The sequence below is a fragment of the Corvus hawaiiensis genome, chromosome 11 (genome assembly GCF_020740725.1).
Source record: "Corvus hawaiiensis isolate bCorHaw1 chromosome 11, bCorHaw1.pri.cur, whole genome shotgun sequence".
NCBI classification, from domain to species: domain Eukaryota; kingdom Metazoa; phylum Chordata; class Aves; order Passeriformes; family Corvidae; genus Corvus; species Corvus hawaiiensis.
This window is the reverse complement of record NC_063223.1, coordinates 19456998-19471238: the sequence shown is the minus strand read 5'-3', so window position 1 is coordinate 19471238 and position 14241 is coordinate 19456998. Positions and strand designations below refer to the sequence as shown.

The 14241-nt window shown below is 47.9% G+C and overlaps 1 protein-coding gene across 1 annotated transcript; it reads left to right on the top strand.

Moving 5' to 3' along the window:
* The first annotated feature begins 3919 nt into the window (after window positions 1–3919).
* On the top strand, window positions 3920–12997 carry CISH (cytokine inducible SH2 containing protein). Its single transcript, XM_048315863.1, has 3 exons — window positions 3920–4681; window positions 9270–9493; window positions 9974–12997. The coding sequence occupies exons 1-3, from the start codon at window positions 4635–4637 to the stop codon at window positions 10474–10476; spliced, it is 774 nt and encodes a 257-aa protein (XP_048171820.1). The 5' UTR covers window positions 3920–4634; the 3' UTR covers window positions 10477–12997.
* The last annotated feature ends 1244 nt before the right edge of the window (window positions 12998–14241 follow it).

The window sequence follows — 14241 nt, the reverse complement described above, 5'->3', positions numbered from 1 at the left end:
AAAAAACCAAACTCAAAAAGCTCATCAGCAAACAGCCTAGCTCTTTTCTCTCCCGGCTGACACAAAACCAGGTTTATAAAGCTCTTTCACAGGCAATGATCTTTACTGATGCTTTGTTGCTAGAACAACATCTCTTCAATTCTCAACACCCTCTGTCCTAACCTGGGATTATAACATGGTTTCCAGGAGGAATTTAAATTCTGGCTATGAAGCAGCTTCTAGTTAAGGAAAGCGAAGCCTCACGAACACCACTCTCACCATCTAGAAAGCCTATCCTAGTACCTGAGTTTGTTCCTCAAGATTAATTCCTCCATGTTAGCACATAGTAGGTATTTTCCTATAGAAATACAGATGAGGATAGAAACGCTGCTTTTTTATGCCTGGCCTCAGACACCCTATTACAGGTACCTTGTCTTGGTCATTGAGAAGGTTTGGGGAGGCTCCATCCATGTTCCTCCACAGCTTATTGATGGGGGAGTCAGAGAGACACCAGTTGGGCATTTCCATTTCAGCAGAGAGGGAAAAAAAGATAAATTTTTTCACAGAAGAATCATAAATCAAAAGCAAAAAAACCCCTTCTCTTCTGTCTACAGGAGATGGTGCTTCATTTTATGCTGCAGTGGAGCAGAAGAAATTAATCTCTTTCACTGAAACATCCTGCAACTAATGGGTATGACAGCATTGCCTGGTAGTCCTGGGGTGGCCTTCCAGGCCACTCAGAAATACAATTTTCGCAGAGACACAGCATCCAAATCAAGCAGCAAAACCCCTAAGAGACACCACACTGCCATCACCTTCTAGGTCACCACATGCCACAAGCCTTGGGACAACAAATATGCTGAGTTCCTTACAATAACCCAGGGCATTTTTCACAGCTTGAAATAAAACCCATTTCTTTCTGCACATCCTACTTCTCATAAAGCCAGCTCAGATGTCTCTGTATCCATGGCACAACTCACCCACACCCTAGAGACTCCTCCATTGTTCCTCACGAGGCTGGGAAATCAAAACCACAACAGTAAGTTCACCACCTGTTGTTGGTTACAGAAATTGGTGTGTCCTGCTCGAATAACGAGCTGGCCCCTCTAAACAAGGAACAGCTGCTTGTTATTGGTAACACTGGGTCAGTGCGATTCCTTACAGCACAGCTCAGGGCAAGGGCCAAAGTAACCAAAGGGGTGACTTTCAGTCTTTCAACCTATTGGTGAAGGTAAATCCAGTCCCCAGGCACACAGACCCCTCTCGGAAGTTACGATTCTGGATGTCACTTTTCATTTACACCAACTCTACAAGATCACAGGAATGTCCAACTGCACAGCGGAAGCCGCGTGGCACCCGCAGCGGGAAGGGACTCTGGCCACCGGTCTTCCCAAGCACACATTTAGCAGCAGATGGTGCTGTTGTGTCGGTGAACTTTCCGGAGGGACTAACCGCCTCATAATTTCTGGATTTTCTTCCCTGACTTTACTGCGAGCTTTGAGCTTTCTTTCATACCTTTCATAACTAAAGCCTAGCACTCAATGATATCACTCAACACTATTTCTTGCTACTGCCTCTGTAATGTTCTAATTCTTCAAGACAGAACTCTGGAGAGCCGTTTATATGAATATAAACTGAGTTTAAACAACTCCTTTGTGTGAATGGCAGCAATTTATATTGACTGTGCAAGGCCTGGGACACCAGCACATCGGGCACACTGTGCTGTTCCCTCTTGGGGCATTGTCGTGTGCCCGAGGAGTGCCAATGACCAGCACAACGTTCATGTAGAATGATGAAGCACTGTTAAGTGCTCCTGACTTCAAACCGATCAGTGACTTTGTAGATAAAACAGCCCAGGCATTAGCCCAGATATGTTTTTGAGGTGGTCCCCTAAAGAAGTTTCCAATGCAAACGCAAGTTCCTTTCATTGATGCTCACACGCATTAGCTACTTCGAGTCAATGCTCATCTCTCCGGGTCCGGTAGGACCCGTGAGCAGAGCGGCTCGGGTCTGGTCACTGCGGCTGGAAACCACGGCAGGAGAGCGGGACATGCACTGGGAGCAGCCGCTGCCGCTCACAGCGCAGAGCTGCCGGCGCAGACCCCGCTTCTGCGGGGGATGTTTCCTCTGCACAGTTCTGAGCGTGGCTTCCCTGCGCCGGAGGTACAAATGGCTGCTCGGCCCCCAGCACAGCGTCTGCACAAAAAGCCTCCTCCAGGCGAGGATCACTAGATGGAGCCCAATTCTAAGTGAAAAAAAAGATGCAGACATATCCTCACTGCCGGAGCCAGGCTGCAGCGCTCCTGCCGGCACACCAAGCTGGGATCTCAGCGTCCCCTCCGAGGCTGACGACGAGTTAAATACCTTCTGAATGTGCAGGTTCACTGTGGTTTGCAGGAGACAAGAGCTGCTCCCACCTCTCTAGCCTAGATCTGTTCAAATCCATCGTGCTGCTCTATCACCGACAGAAGGTTTAAACAACCTCGGATTTAGATGTGAAGGGGCACAGGCACGCAGGTGTCCCCTGCAACCCTGAGCCAGGACTACAACGGGGCCTCCGAATGGTCGTCTGAATGTTGTGCTTGCTGTGCCACGGGAAAGGTGAAAATTGAAATTCCTCTGCCAGCCACTCGCCTTCCCTGTGAATTTACACATATTCAGATAAAGTGTGAGCTGAAGTCTGTCTTAGGCTCAGAAGCAAACTGAGCTTCTGAGGTCAAGGAGTGCCTGCAGGCTGACATTCCCATCCCCTTTAGATGGCCCTCAGAGTACTCAGATGGATGGGATACTCGGGATACTTAGATGGCCCTCAGCACATCTCTCTTCGCATAGCTGGGTATTATTAGCAGCACTCATTACTGCACTGCCCCTGATTCAGGACAGAAAACGGATGGAAGTGTGCAGGAGGCTGAGCAGCTGCCAAATGAAACTGCAGGGAGTGAAAAGGCTGAGTCAGGAGCCGAACACAGCCTGCCTGCTCTCAGACTCATGCCCACGGGAACACCCTTCTAACCTCACCCTTATCAGCATCCTGCCTTCCCCTCTGCTCCCGGCCCCCTCCACTTCTGAATGGCACAATGATTACTAATATTTTTAAGTATTCAATCGACTCCAATGGAGGTGGCAGACAGACCACTCTCATTCTTTCCTATCTCTGACAAGTGAAGAGGTGGCAATTCGTGTCAGGAAAAGACAAAAGCTTTTGTTATAAAATGTTCAACAATAAAAGGTTTAATAACCCTAAAAGAAACTGAAATATTTCTTCCTGGATTGCCAAATTTTAACTTGACAATGATCTATATATAAATGCAGGACAAAACGGTGGTGGCGTAGGCTTTTCCAGGAGACGGCTGAGCTGTATACCTGATTCTCAAAGGACTCCCAGGTGACCAAGACAACCCCTTTAACACAACCTATGCAACGTGCCAGCCACACAGTCGCTGCCCAGAGCAGCAGACCCTACAGCACATCCTACTCCCCAGGTTTCACTGGAAATTGCCCCATTCCCTGTTTGCCCCTCCGGCCCCACGGCCTGGCCCCTCCCCGAGCACCCGCTGCACCGGTGCTCAAGCGACCCGGAGAGGCGCCGCCAGCCCGGGGAGGATGCTAAACTGCCGGGGAAGGGAAGCATAAAATGACACCGCGAAACTACAAGTGCTTAAAAATAAACAGGAGGAAAATGGCACATAACTGCGAGTAAATCAAAGGGAGCCGCGCACAAGCCCGGGCAGGAGGCGGTGGGCGCTGCCGGCCCCGCCCCGGGCGGGCCCCGCGCATGCGGCGGCGGCGCCCATTGGCAGCGCCGGGCGCGCCGGCCCCGCGTTCCTGGAAAGTTCTTGGAAATGGATCAAAGGCGTTTCCGCGAACACGCGCGGCGGCGGCGGCCCCGCACGGCTCCCCTCCCTCCCTCCCTCCCTCCCTCTCTCTCTCCCCCCCGCCTGCCCGCCCACCCGCCCGCCGGGAGGGCTCCGCTCCCCTTCCCTCCCTCTCTCCCCCGGCCATGGCAGCATGGACGTGGCCGTGCTGGACACAGCTATTTATACCTTCTCTCTTCCCCCCCCCCTCGTGGCTGATATAGGAAGAGTGATGCGAACACAATACGATTCCAGGAATCCCTCACTTCCTGGAACAGATTAAAAGGGACACACAAAAGATTACTAAGGAGGTTTGCTTTTTTTTTTTTCCTTCCACGGAGCTTCACTTCTCCGTAGCCAGCGCTGAGACAGGTCGCTGCTCCGGCTCTTCCTGCAGCACTCGGGGAGATTTTATTTATTGGTACCTATTTATTACTATTTCAGAGTGCTCTGAAGGAAGATTAGTTCCTCTTTAAATACATGTAATTTCCTTCTTCCCTGGTTATTTTTTTAAACTTTTTTTTTTGCTGCTGTTTTCTGAAAAGCAGAACAAGAATACATTATTTTTTCTAAAGCACTGAGAGCGCACGCTTTTTCTCGGCCAAAGTTGCTGAAGTCTTTGTCGGACAGCTCGTGTTCTGCTTGGCTTTTCCTGTGTCTGAAACAACCTGCAGAAGGGGTTTGCTGGGACTCGCCAGCCTTCTCTCACCGTGAACCCCAACTAGAGGCTCAACTCGCTGCTTCGGGGAAGCAAAGAAAGCAAGAAGAGGAGAAATCATTTCCCACCTTCTTGAAGACTTAATGCTTTTCCCTTGGTCCGGGAGTGACATGATCCTCTGTGTTCAGGGGTAAGATGCTTTGCAGCCTTCTGTGAAAAGCTGTGCTTTGATAATTGTAATTAGGAAGGTTCTCTGGGACAGTTTTTCAGCTCGTGTGTGTTGCCATGTGTGACTGTAATGGAATGGGAATGACTTCGGCTGGCCGAGTGCTGAGTTCTGTGTGGCTGTCCTATGTGTCTGTGTTTTAGATTCCAAGGCCAAAATCATGTAACTATAAAGTATTCCTGATTTCCATGCTTTCTATTGCTGAAACACTACATGGTATTCAAAGTTTTTGAGAGAGTAAAAACAACTTGGAGTGTGTTGTTCAGTGTGGGGGGATGCAGTGCCAGTGTGGACACCAACCCAACACCATAGGTGCTCTCTAAAGTCCTGTTGGAAACGAACTGCTTACAGGGAAAAACTTCCCTGGAGTTTAGGTGCTTTGGTCTATTTCTAAGAAGATATTTATGCTAAAATAATTTCAATTTTGTGTAAGCTTAAATGTATGTACACATACACAGCATTCTGTAGAGAGCCACAGGGGGCACATGGATAGTTCCACAGCTGCATTCAGGAGAACAGGTGACATCCAAGTGCCTTCTCTGGTATCAGTACTGATGTGTTGGCACTTCAGTGTCCCTGTGACCAGCTCAGTTCATCAACTAAGGAATACCTACCTGGTGTGCAGGAATCTCCTGCTATTTTTACACATGCTGCATGCTTGGAAATTGTGAGCATTTGTTTCAGTCTGAGCCATCACGTCAGTATTTCCTATTGCTCTGGTGTACGGTGGATTTTCCTCAGAGGAAAATCTTCCTTGTCTGCTTGCAATGACCGAAGCACGGGGATTTTTCTGCCATTTTCCCCCCAGAATCTGTTCCACAGACAAGGAGAGCTCGTGCTTACCACTAATTTCCTACTACACAAGGGGGCTTGTTTTCACTCTTATTTTCAGTCTGCAGCTGTAGCTCCTATAGCCACGGTGAAGGGAATTCAGTTTTCAGCTTGGCCTTTGGGAAACCCGTATCTGAAGCTTTTCTCCAGGGTCAACATACCAGAGCTCCTGCTTCCCTTACTCACCAAGAACTTGTTATGGAGCCAGATATGTAGATGTTTTTCTTTTAATGTCTATTTTGAAGACTATTTATTGCTCCATTTTCATTATCCTCTAGGATTTCATGTATCCTGGACTCCATACTCTCTGTCTTATTCAGACCAAGCTCCCACTGGAGTGTTGGGATGTGGCTGAAGGGAGAGCAGCTCCACACTTTTTCTTGTAGTGTTTATGCTGTGTTATGAAGTTTAACTTATCCAGCACAGTAACTACAAAGCCAACACTAAATGCTGTCAAGACATATCTGATTCTCCTGAACTTTCTTGCCATTCCAAGGCTTTTTGAAACACTAACTGCCAAAGCACAGGGAAGTTCATTTGCTGTTTCTCGAGAGTGCACCCAGACTCCCAGCTAGACATGCCAAGTTTCATATGGTTGTTTGCTTCCTCCTCACAGCTGTTGTACAAACACTTTGCTCTACTCAGTCCTGATTCTCCACATCTTTCGTCTACTTTCCTTTTCTTTCTTTCTTTTGCAAATCCTTTCTTTGCCCCACCAAAGCATTGAATTTTTCATGTCAGCAAATCTTTTTCAGCCTCTCCTTATCCCAGAAAACTCTTCTTAACCCTCTTGCAAATGTTTTTGCATTAAAAGTTGTAGTGTGCCATTACTTGCTGATCCCTCTGCTCTCCCTTTCCTGTGCTGCTCTGTTTGCTCCCAGCAGCAGCTCTTCTTTCTTCAACCTGTGTACAGTTGTTTAAGACACCAGCACCTCCCAGTCTGTCAAAATTTTGAATCCTTCTCCTCTCTTCCACCATGTTCCTTTGAGCCTACAGATGCACTGGGAGGTTTGTAGGGGCATAAGGCTGGTGTATAGAAGGAAAATAGGAAATGTGTGAGCCCGGCCCTTCTCTGGCTTTGGTGGAAGGATCCTCACACTGCCTGCACGGGGTCTGGGCTCCTCCAGCCTCATGTGGCACAAAGTGTAAGGCAGCAGAGCATGAGTACAGTGGGAAACCTCATCTCAAGCACATGGGCTCTGTAAAAGAAACCTACTGACAAATTTACATAGTTGATGTGGGTTTTGGAGGACCGAACTGTGAGCTGGTACAGCCCTTGAAAGTAAAACTTTCCTCCTGATTTATGGCAGACATTTCCCTGTGTATCTTTGCTACTCTCCCTTCCTTCCCCGTCTCTCAGCCAATTCCTAATTTCCTCTCTGAAGTTGGTATATAAAAAGAAAAGAAGTTCCATGCTGTGAAAAATTTTCTTGATGTTCCAAACCTTTCTGGAAGGGTAGGCCAGAAAATTTTTCCAGCAGAAAATAAGTTCAGAGACATTTGGCACTTGGACTGCAGTATTCGAGTTCCAGGGAGTGAATGGTGCAGGACTGATCTTCCTTACTATCAGCCACAGTCATTTTCAGCTCAGGGAACAGTTGGTATAAGGGAGACACTGCTCTGCCAGCAGGCCTGGAACACCCTCTTTGCACAGCAGTAATTGTTAATTAGGTTCAGCACAGGGAAAGATCAGAATCACAGAACATTCTGAGTTGAAAGGGACCCACAAGGATGACTGAGTCTAACTCTGAATGACCCATATGAGGATCAAATCCATGACCTTGGTGTTACTTGCACCATTCTCCAAGCAGCTGAGCTGGTTTATGGTCCTCCTTGTGCAAAAAGGGGGGTAATGGAGAATCAGGAATCTCCTTTCCCCAAGGAGACAGGTAGCTGGGCATTTGTGAAGACCATGACATTAAGAGGGAGACATCCAAAAATCTTGAAAAATGCAGCCCTCAAAACCTATAAATGTATCTCAAGGAGGATTTAAAAGAGAACTTGGAGCTTTCCCAGCAATGATCTCTGGGTATAAAAATGTATCCAGATGCACAGTTCTGTCAAAGCCCCTGAAAATGCAGGTCCTGCGACCAAGGGTCCCTGGTGAGGACAAGGGCCAGCCATCACTTTTATTCAGCCTGGCTTCCTACCATTAATAGAAATTAAGAAACATAGATTAGATGCCATGAAAGCCAAGCAGCTATCCTGCTTCTGAAATGTGATTTGCCACATCGAAAAAGAGAGAATGTTCTTTCCTAAATACCAACAGAATAGCAGGGGGTTTCCTATGTATTGCAAGGGCAAGAAATCTCTCTCTGTAGATTTCAATTTACCAGTGGTTTTACAAAACTTTACTCCAAACCTCCACATTTTGTTTAGAAATGCAGAGCTGTGGAACTGATCATGGCTCTCACTTAAAAGGTGTGAAGGTGATCTCAGGTTCTCTCTAATGTACTTTCCTCCCACATCCCTTCTTCTTGTTCTCTGGACTTGAGTCTCAGTAGTTTGAGGTGGTGGAGTGCAGCTATGATCAGGTGCAGATCAGTTTACAGCACATTTATTTATGTACCTGAAGTGTCCCTGTTCACATAGAGCACAGGGAAGGAGGCAGATCCGAAGGGAAGCTCTTATGACTTCAGTCTCCTGCTTCTCTTCAGTGATGTGGGGAGGTAGCTGCACCCTGTGCCATCACTGTCAGCTCCAGCAGTGCTATGGCAGTGTCACACTGAGGACTGAGTGTATTTCTCTCAGCCATCTTTTCTTTAAAGTGTCTGAAAGAACATCTGAGGTGTGTTGGGAATGATGGGGGGATGTAACACAGGACATGCAGCAGGACAGGGGACACAGAGGCAAAGAGCCTACACACACTGGGACAGACACTAATTTTTGCTCAGGAGCTCGCCCGGGAATGAAGGCTTCCCTGGCCTCTGGCATCCATCCTCCCCTGGAGCTCTGCTTTCTTTTAGGAATCTCCATGCTGCAGAGGAGGAGCACCCATGACCCATGAGAGCTCCAGGCTCTGTGAAAATGCATTTAGATGCTGAGTAGCTACACCACTTTAGGCCACAGGGGAATACATGTTCTAGCAGTGTGGCCATGGCAGAGCCTCCTCCTGCTGCAGTCCTGCAGGGATTACAGCCACACTGACTTCTCCATCGAGCTGTTGAACGGTGGGGTGGGTGTAGTGCACAGGCTTGGCTAAAACAAGAATTCCCATTGTCCTCCTACACGATCGGCTCACTCTGAGTTCTGACAGATTCATTTAGGATCAGGTCATCCTTGAGCAGAAAGTGGGTAGGACAAAACCCAAGCTATTCCCAGTTCTGCTTCTAATTATATTGCAGTAAATGACAATCCCACTGGCAGAAACAGAAATGCTCTAACATTGTAATCATGTAAATGAAGCTGTAATGCTGCTATAAACCTTACTGTCCCTGAAACTATGTATTAAAAGGCAACATCTAAAAATATCAGATAAAATTTTCCTAAATGGCAAGACAGACAACCTTTTATAAGGCCAAAGGGGCCGACTCGCTCCCTGTTTCTAAGGACTCATCTTTAGCTGTGTTCCTCCCTCCTCCCTTGCCTCTCTCAGAAACAATTGTGCTAAGGATCTGTTTGTAAAACATAACACGTTGTAGTACAATGTAGCATGCACTGAACAGACTCTGCAACTGATCTCAAGGCAAGGAGAAATAGCAGAGTGTGCCTTTCATTTCAGACCTCATCCTTTGCTGGCGGAGGAAAAGATCAGGAGACTGTCACTCAGGGGCATTGAGGAATTGTCAGAGCCCATCATGCAACCTCTCCCAGTTATGGCCTTCCAGGAGGAGTCTGCGCCTGCCCTTGCAGCTCCAGTTCCAGACAGCAACCCACCTCAGACACGGGACCCTGAAGAAGACCTTCTTTGCATTGCGAAAACCTTCTCCTACCTGCGAGAATCTGGTAAGACTCAATTGCAAAGTCACAGGGGCAGAAGGGTGCAGGGACGCACAACCTGAGCACCAGGAAGAATCTCCTGATCCCACTTCAGATAGGAACCTGCTTCTGTCACAGCCATGTCTGACTCTTGTGCACACACCAAGTGTATCTGCAGTCTCTACAAACTTACACTATGAACTAATTTATTGCTTTATCTTTTGTAACTGAATTGGGAGAAGGAATTGCAAAAAGCAAATTGCTTTTTCTCTGTAAACTGCAGCTGCTGCAGCAGCTGCCAGCCTCATCCCAAGCCCCAGCACAGCAGTGACAAGCATAGGCAGGAAACCCTTAGAACTTGGTCTTAATTTCTGAAGCTCTTGCCAACTCTGGCTCTGGTTGCTTCCCAGGCCCTGAATGTGGTTGTCTTCAAGGCTTCCCTAAATATACTGCCAGTCCTGTAATATGTTCTTTGCTTAACAAATTCTTTCTCGGATGTTTTTCCAGGTTGGTACTGGGGTTCCATCACCGCCAGTGAGGCCAAGCAGCATCTGCAAAAGATGCCCGAGGGCACCTTCCTGGTGCGGGACAGCACCCACCCCAGCTACCTGTTCACACTGTCCGTCAAGACAAACCGAGGGCCCACCAACGTGCGTATCGAATACACTGACAGCAGGTTCCGCCTGGACTCCAACTACCTGTCCAAACCTCGCATCCTGGCCTTCCCCGATGTGGTCAGTCTTATCCAGCACTATGTCACGTCCTGCACGACGGAAAGCAAGACCGAGGCTCCTTACCCGCCTCCGTCTCCTCTACCTCCCCTGCAGAAAGAGATGGCAGCAGCCGCAGTACACTTGAAGCTGATCCGGCCGCTGGGCCGCAAGGACAGCATTCCCAGCCTGCAGCACCTGTGCCGCCTGCGCATCAACAAGTGCACGGCCGACGTGGAGCAGCTGCCCCTGCCCCGGCGCATGGGGGACTACCTGAAGCAATATCCTTTCCAGCTCTGAGGCGTGGCCGTTCTCGCTCAGGCACAGACGACAGAGAGACACAACCACGAGAACTTTGTGTCTCCATCCCGCTAAAGGTGGGCACAGTGACAACCTGATTATCAGCAGAGACTGCATCCATCTTTCCTCTCCCCTTCTCTTCACATCCATTCCAGCCCCAGGGAGGAGTGGGTTGCTTCAGTGAGCAGCGGGGCACCAGCTGAGTTCTGACCCTTGGGCCGTGCCGGCAGTGGCTGTGAGAAGCTCTGTGGGCATGGCCACACTACTTGAACGTCAGAGTTGCTGTGACACCGGACATGTTAACGTTGTTATTTTTGCTATTTATTTCCATGGCAGTTTCTCTCTTCATGGTATTTTTAAAGCACCTTTTACTTTATTGTTGTTTTGTTTCTTTTGTGGAATTAGAGATCGCATAAAGGCTCCCAGCCAACTGGCAGCCAAAGCTCTGTGGGAATTTGGATTCACATCCAAACAGCTTCTGTTTGAGCCTGTCCCTGTGACAGGTTACAGGAATCAACATCCAAGCTCTCCCAGGCTTCTGGGGTATGTGGGACTCAGATGACTGTATCTAGACCCACCTCTACAGAGGTAAAGACTATTTGATTTTTCTTCCTTAGCTACAGAGGGTATCACAACCTCAGAGCACAGTGGGAGCTCCCAGAGATGTGTGCTGCATCACACGTTGTGGACAGGAGACTTCTTTGAGGAAGCTCTTCTTCCTTGAGAGCTCTAACCAGAGATCTGGATAGTGAGGTTGGGCCAGGGAGCACTCATCCCATTCTTTTCCCATCTTCTCCATCTCCAAAGGAAGTTTGTGATGCATCATTTAGAAACAAGTAATTCGAAACCAAATTTTCTCAGATGCAGGCAGAAGGATTTGGTTTCAGAGCACCCCGTGTTTGGCTTGTATTTTCAAAGTGCTGTTTCCTGACCTTGCCCTTCCCTGAGACACAGGGCAAGACCAGGCTCTCCTTGAGCAGTGGCTCAGAGACAGCTCTGCTGGGCTGCACCAGTGACACGCACAGCTTCAGGATATTTATTTATTTATTTCTGGGGGTAACACTTGGAGGCACCTCAGCAGAACGAGCTGTCCTTCCTCCCTGCTCACACAGTGCCAGACTGCCGCGTGCTCTGCTCCTGCCAGCATTAGTCACCGGCCACGTGGCTTCTGCCAGCTCCAGCCTGGAGCACACACTGGAAACCACAATCCAACATTTCTGTTTGCCAAGGGCCAGACCTCTCCTCTCCCCTGCTCTGCCTTGTGTGTTTGTTATCCATAATTAGGCTTTTGGCTCTGGGTTTCCTTCTCGTGCCCCATCCCCTTTACCCCCTGCAGATGAGGCACAATGGCTCTTCCCCTGCTCTTTTACAGACACGAGGGACAAACAGCAGATGGGATCTGCCCCAAACCAGCACAGACAAGTTGCCCCTTCCTGTGCATTTACTGAATCCCATCACCTTCCCAGCCTTGCCATCGAGTGAGAGTAGAGGAGGGAACAAACAGATCTACAGAAATTACCATTTGGGTTATTTTGCCCCTAAGACCCCCTGACTTGTTCTAGCATGAATGAACATTAAGGATTCCTTGTTCATCCCTCCCTGGGACTCTCTCTAAGGCTCTGTAAATCAGAGTGGACAAACCCCCAGCTATAGCTGAGTGTTGGAAGAGAAGATGGAAAAGGATGAGATGGTGACCCAGGAGACAAGCTCAAAAAATGGGTTTCTTCCACCCTATCTTAAAGCTGCCAAAAGGGACAAGATGGCCTGATGTGCTTAGTCGGTGTCCTTTTTTTTTTCTCTCCACATTTATACAAGTTTGTGCTGTTGCAAGCTTTGTTTTTGATACTTTGATGATTGACAGTGTGCATGTGTGATGTCAGGTTTGCTTTTTGGTATATCCTTCCCCCTTGCCCCCTATGGCAGCAACCATGGGAAGGTACTGAATGAGAATGGAAATTTAGAAGGCAAAAAGGAAACTTTTTTTTTAATAATATAAATGATAAACCACTGAAAAGGCTTCCTTTTATCCAAACACCTCTATCTGCCTGAGGACACTGGGAACAAGGAAACCACGGCTCTCCAAGGAGCAGCAGTGATCTCAGGAAGCCCACACAGCTCAGCCACAGGCCTGGTAACTACAGCTTGGGAAAAATCAGTTGGAGAAGTGTACAGCAGGAAAGGGCAGGTTGTTCAGCTCTCTGAAACTTGCCTCCTACTTGATCCGTTCTTTGTTGGGGGTGATGGGGAGGTCAGGCTGTGGGTTTGACTCACTGACCCACAAGAGCCCGGGAGCTTGTGGTTGACCCCAAGCTGAAGGCTGTGAGCTCCCACGGGCAGGGACCAGCTCTGTTCTGTGTTTGTTCTGCATTTAGCACAGTAAGGATCTCTAGGTGCTACTGCAATACAACAAATAAACAATACAGTTACTCCAAAAAGTCAGTTTCTTCTATCTTGAGACAGTTTGTTAAAAATCATTTGACGCTGGATTTTAAATAAACATTTTAAATATACTTTAAAGCCACTCAATGTAAAAGTCTTTGGTAAAGTCCAAATGGATGAATTCATTTTCTATTTAGAGAAATCCTCCCCAAGAACACAAGGAAAACTCTTGACCATTCTTTTCAAACAAGACAAAAAGCCTTTTAACAAAAAAATGGCCCTTCAGATACTGGGAGAATTTACACCAAAATCCTCCTCAGTGTGGGCCTGGTTTCTACTGCACACAGATGAGCAGTGGCAGATCCCAAGTCCCAAGTTAATAAGGACTGAAGGAACATTTTTCAGTAATGTGGAAGAACACAGGAATGATTCTTGTATTGTTTCTGTATGCCACAGAAAACCAATAAAATGCAGGGGAAAGAAGACAGAACATAAATGGGCAGATGATGCTTAGGGTGGGAAATCCAGGGCAGATCCATTTTCCCCTTTTCTGGTGCCATTGGGCCACAGTGTCCCCATACCTGTGGTCTGGCCCTGCAGCCTTTCCCCCCACATCACCTGAGACACCAGACAGCAGGTGGGGAAACCATGGGGCGTGGATCTGCCCTATGATGTCAGAGGGAGACAGAGGACACCCCATCTGTCCAGAAACACAGGGAACACACTGAGCCAATGCCACTACTGGGAGGTGACTGCACTGTGGCCCCTCCGTGCTCCTCTTCAAGGAGCGATGCCCAAGACATGTCCCTCCATCCTGCCCAAAGCAAGCATAACGTGCTCCCAACCACTGAGCAATGGAAAACATGCTCAGAAAAAAAACCTTCCCAACAAACTGAACTAGCTCCTCTCCCATCCTTCTCCCTCTGTGAATCCATTGGTTTCAAAGTTCAAAATACTGCTTTGAAGTACTCCTGAAGCAATGCTGTGCTTCCTATGCCAGCCATGGAGCTGGCATTCCCTAGCAAATACTGTTTCCACAATCTCATCAACCTGAGTCCATGGGTAGATTTCCATTGCACACCAACCAGGAAATATTGGCAATGCCATAATCCGTTCCAGATCAAGTTGTTAAACAAAAACAATCACAACCCTCTTGGTTTAACAGAAAATAATGGAAAAAGAACTACACAGGGTAGAAGCAAAACACAAAGTAAGTGGAAACCCAAAAACAAAAGGAAGGAAAAGCTGCATCCATCTTTAAAAAGAAATTCGCAAAATCTGGGGAAAAAAAATGCAGCATTTCTGACACATTATTGAGTGATTTCTTAATTTCTTAGCTGGGCTAAACTCTTCCTCTGAGTACACATAGGAAACCCTGCTGTTCCC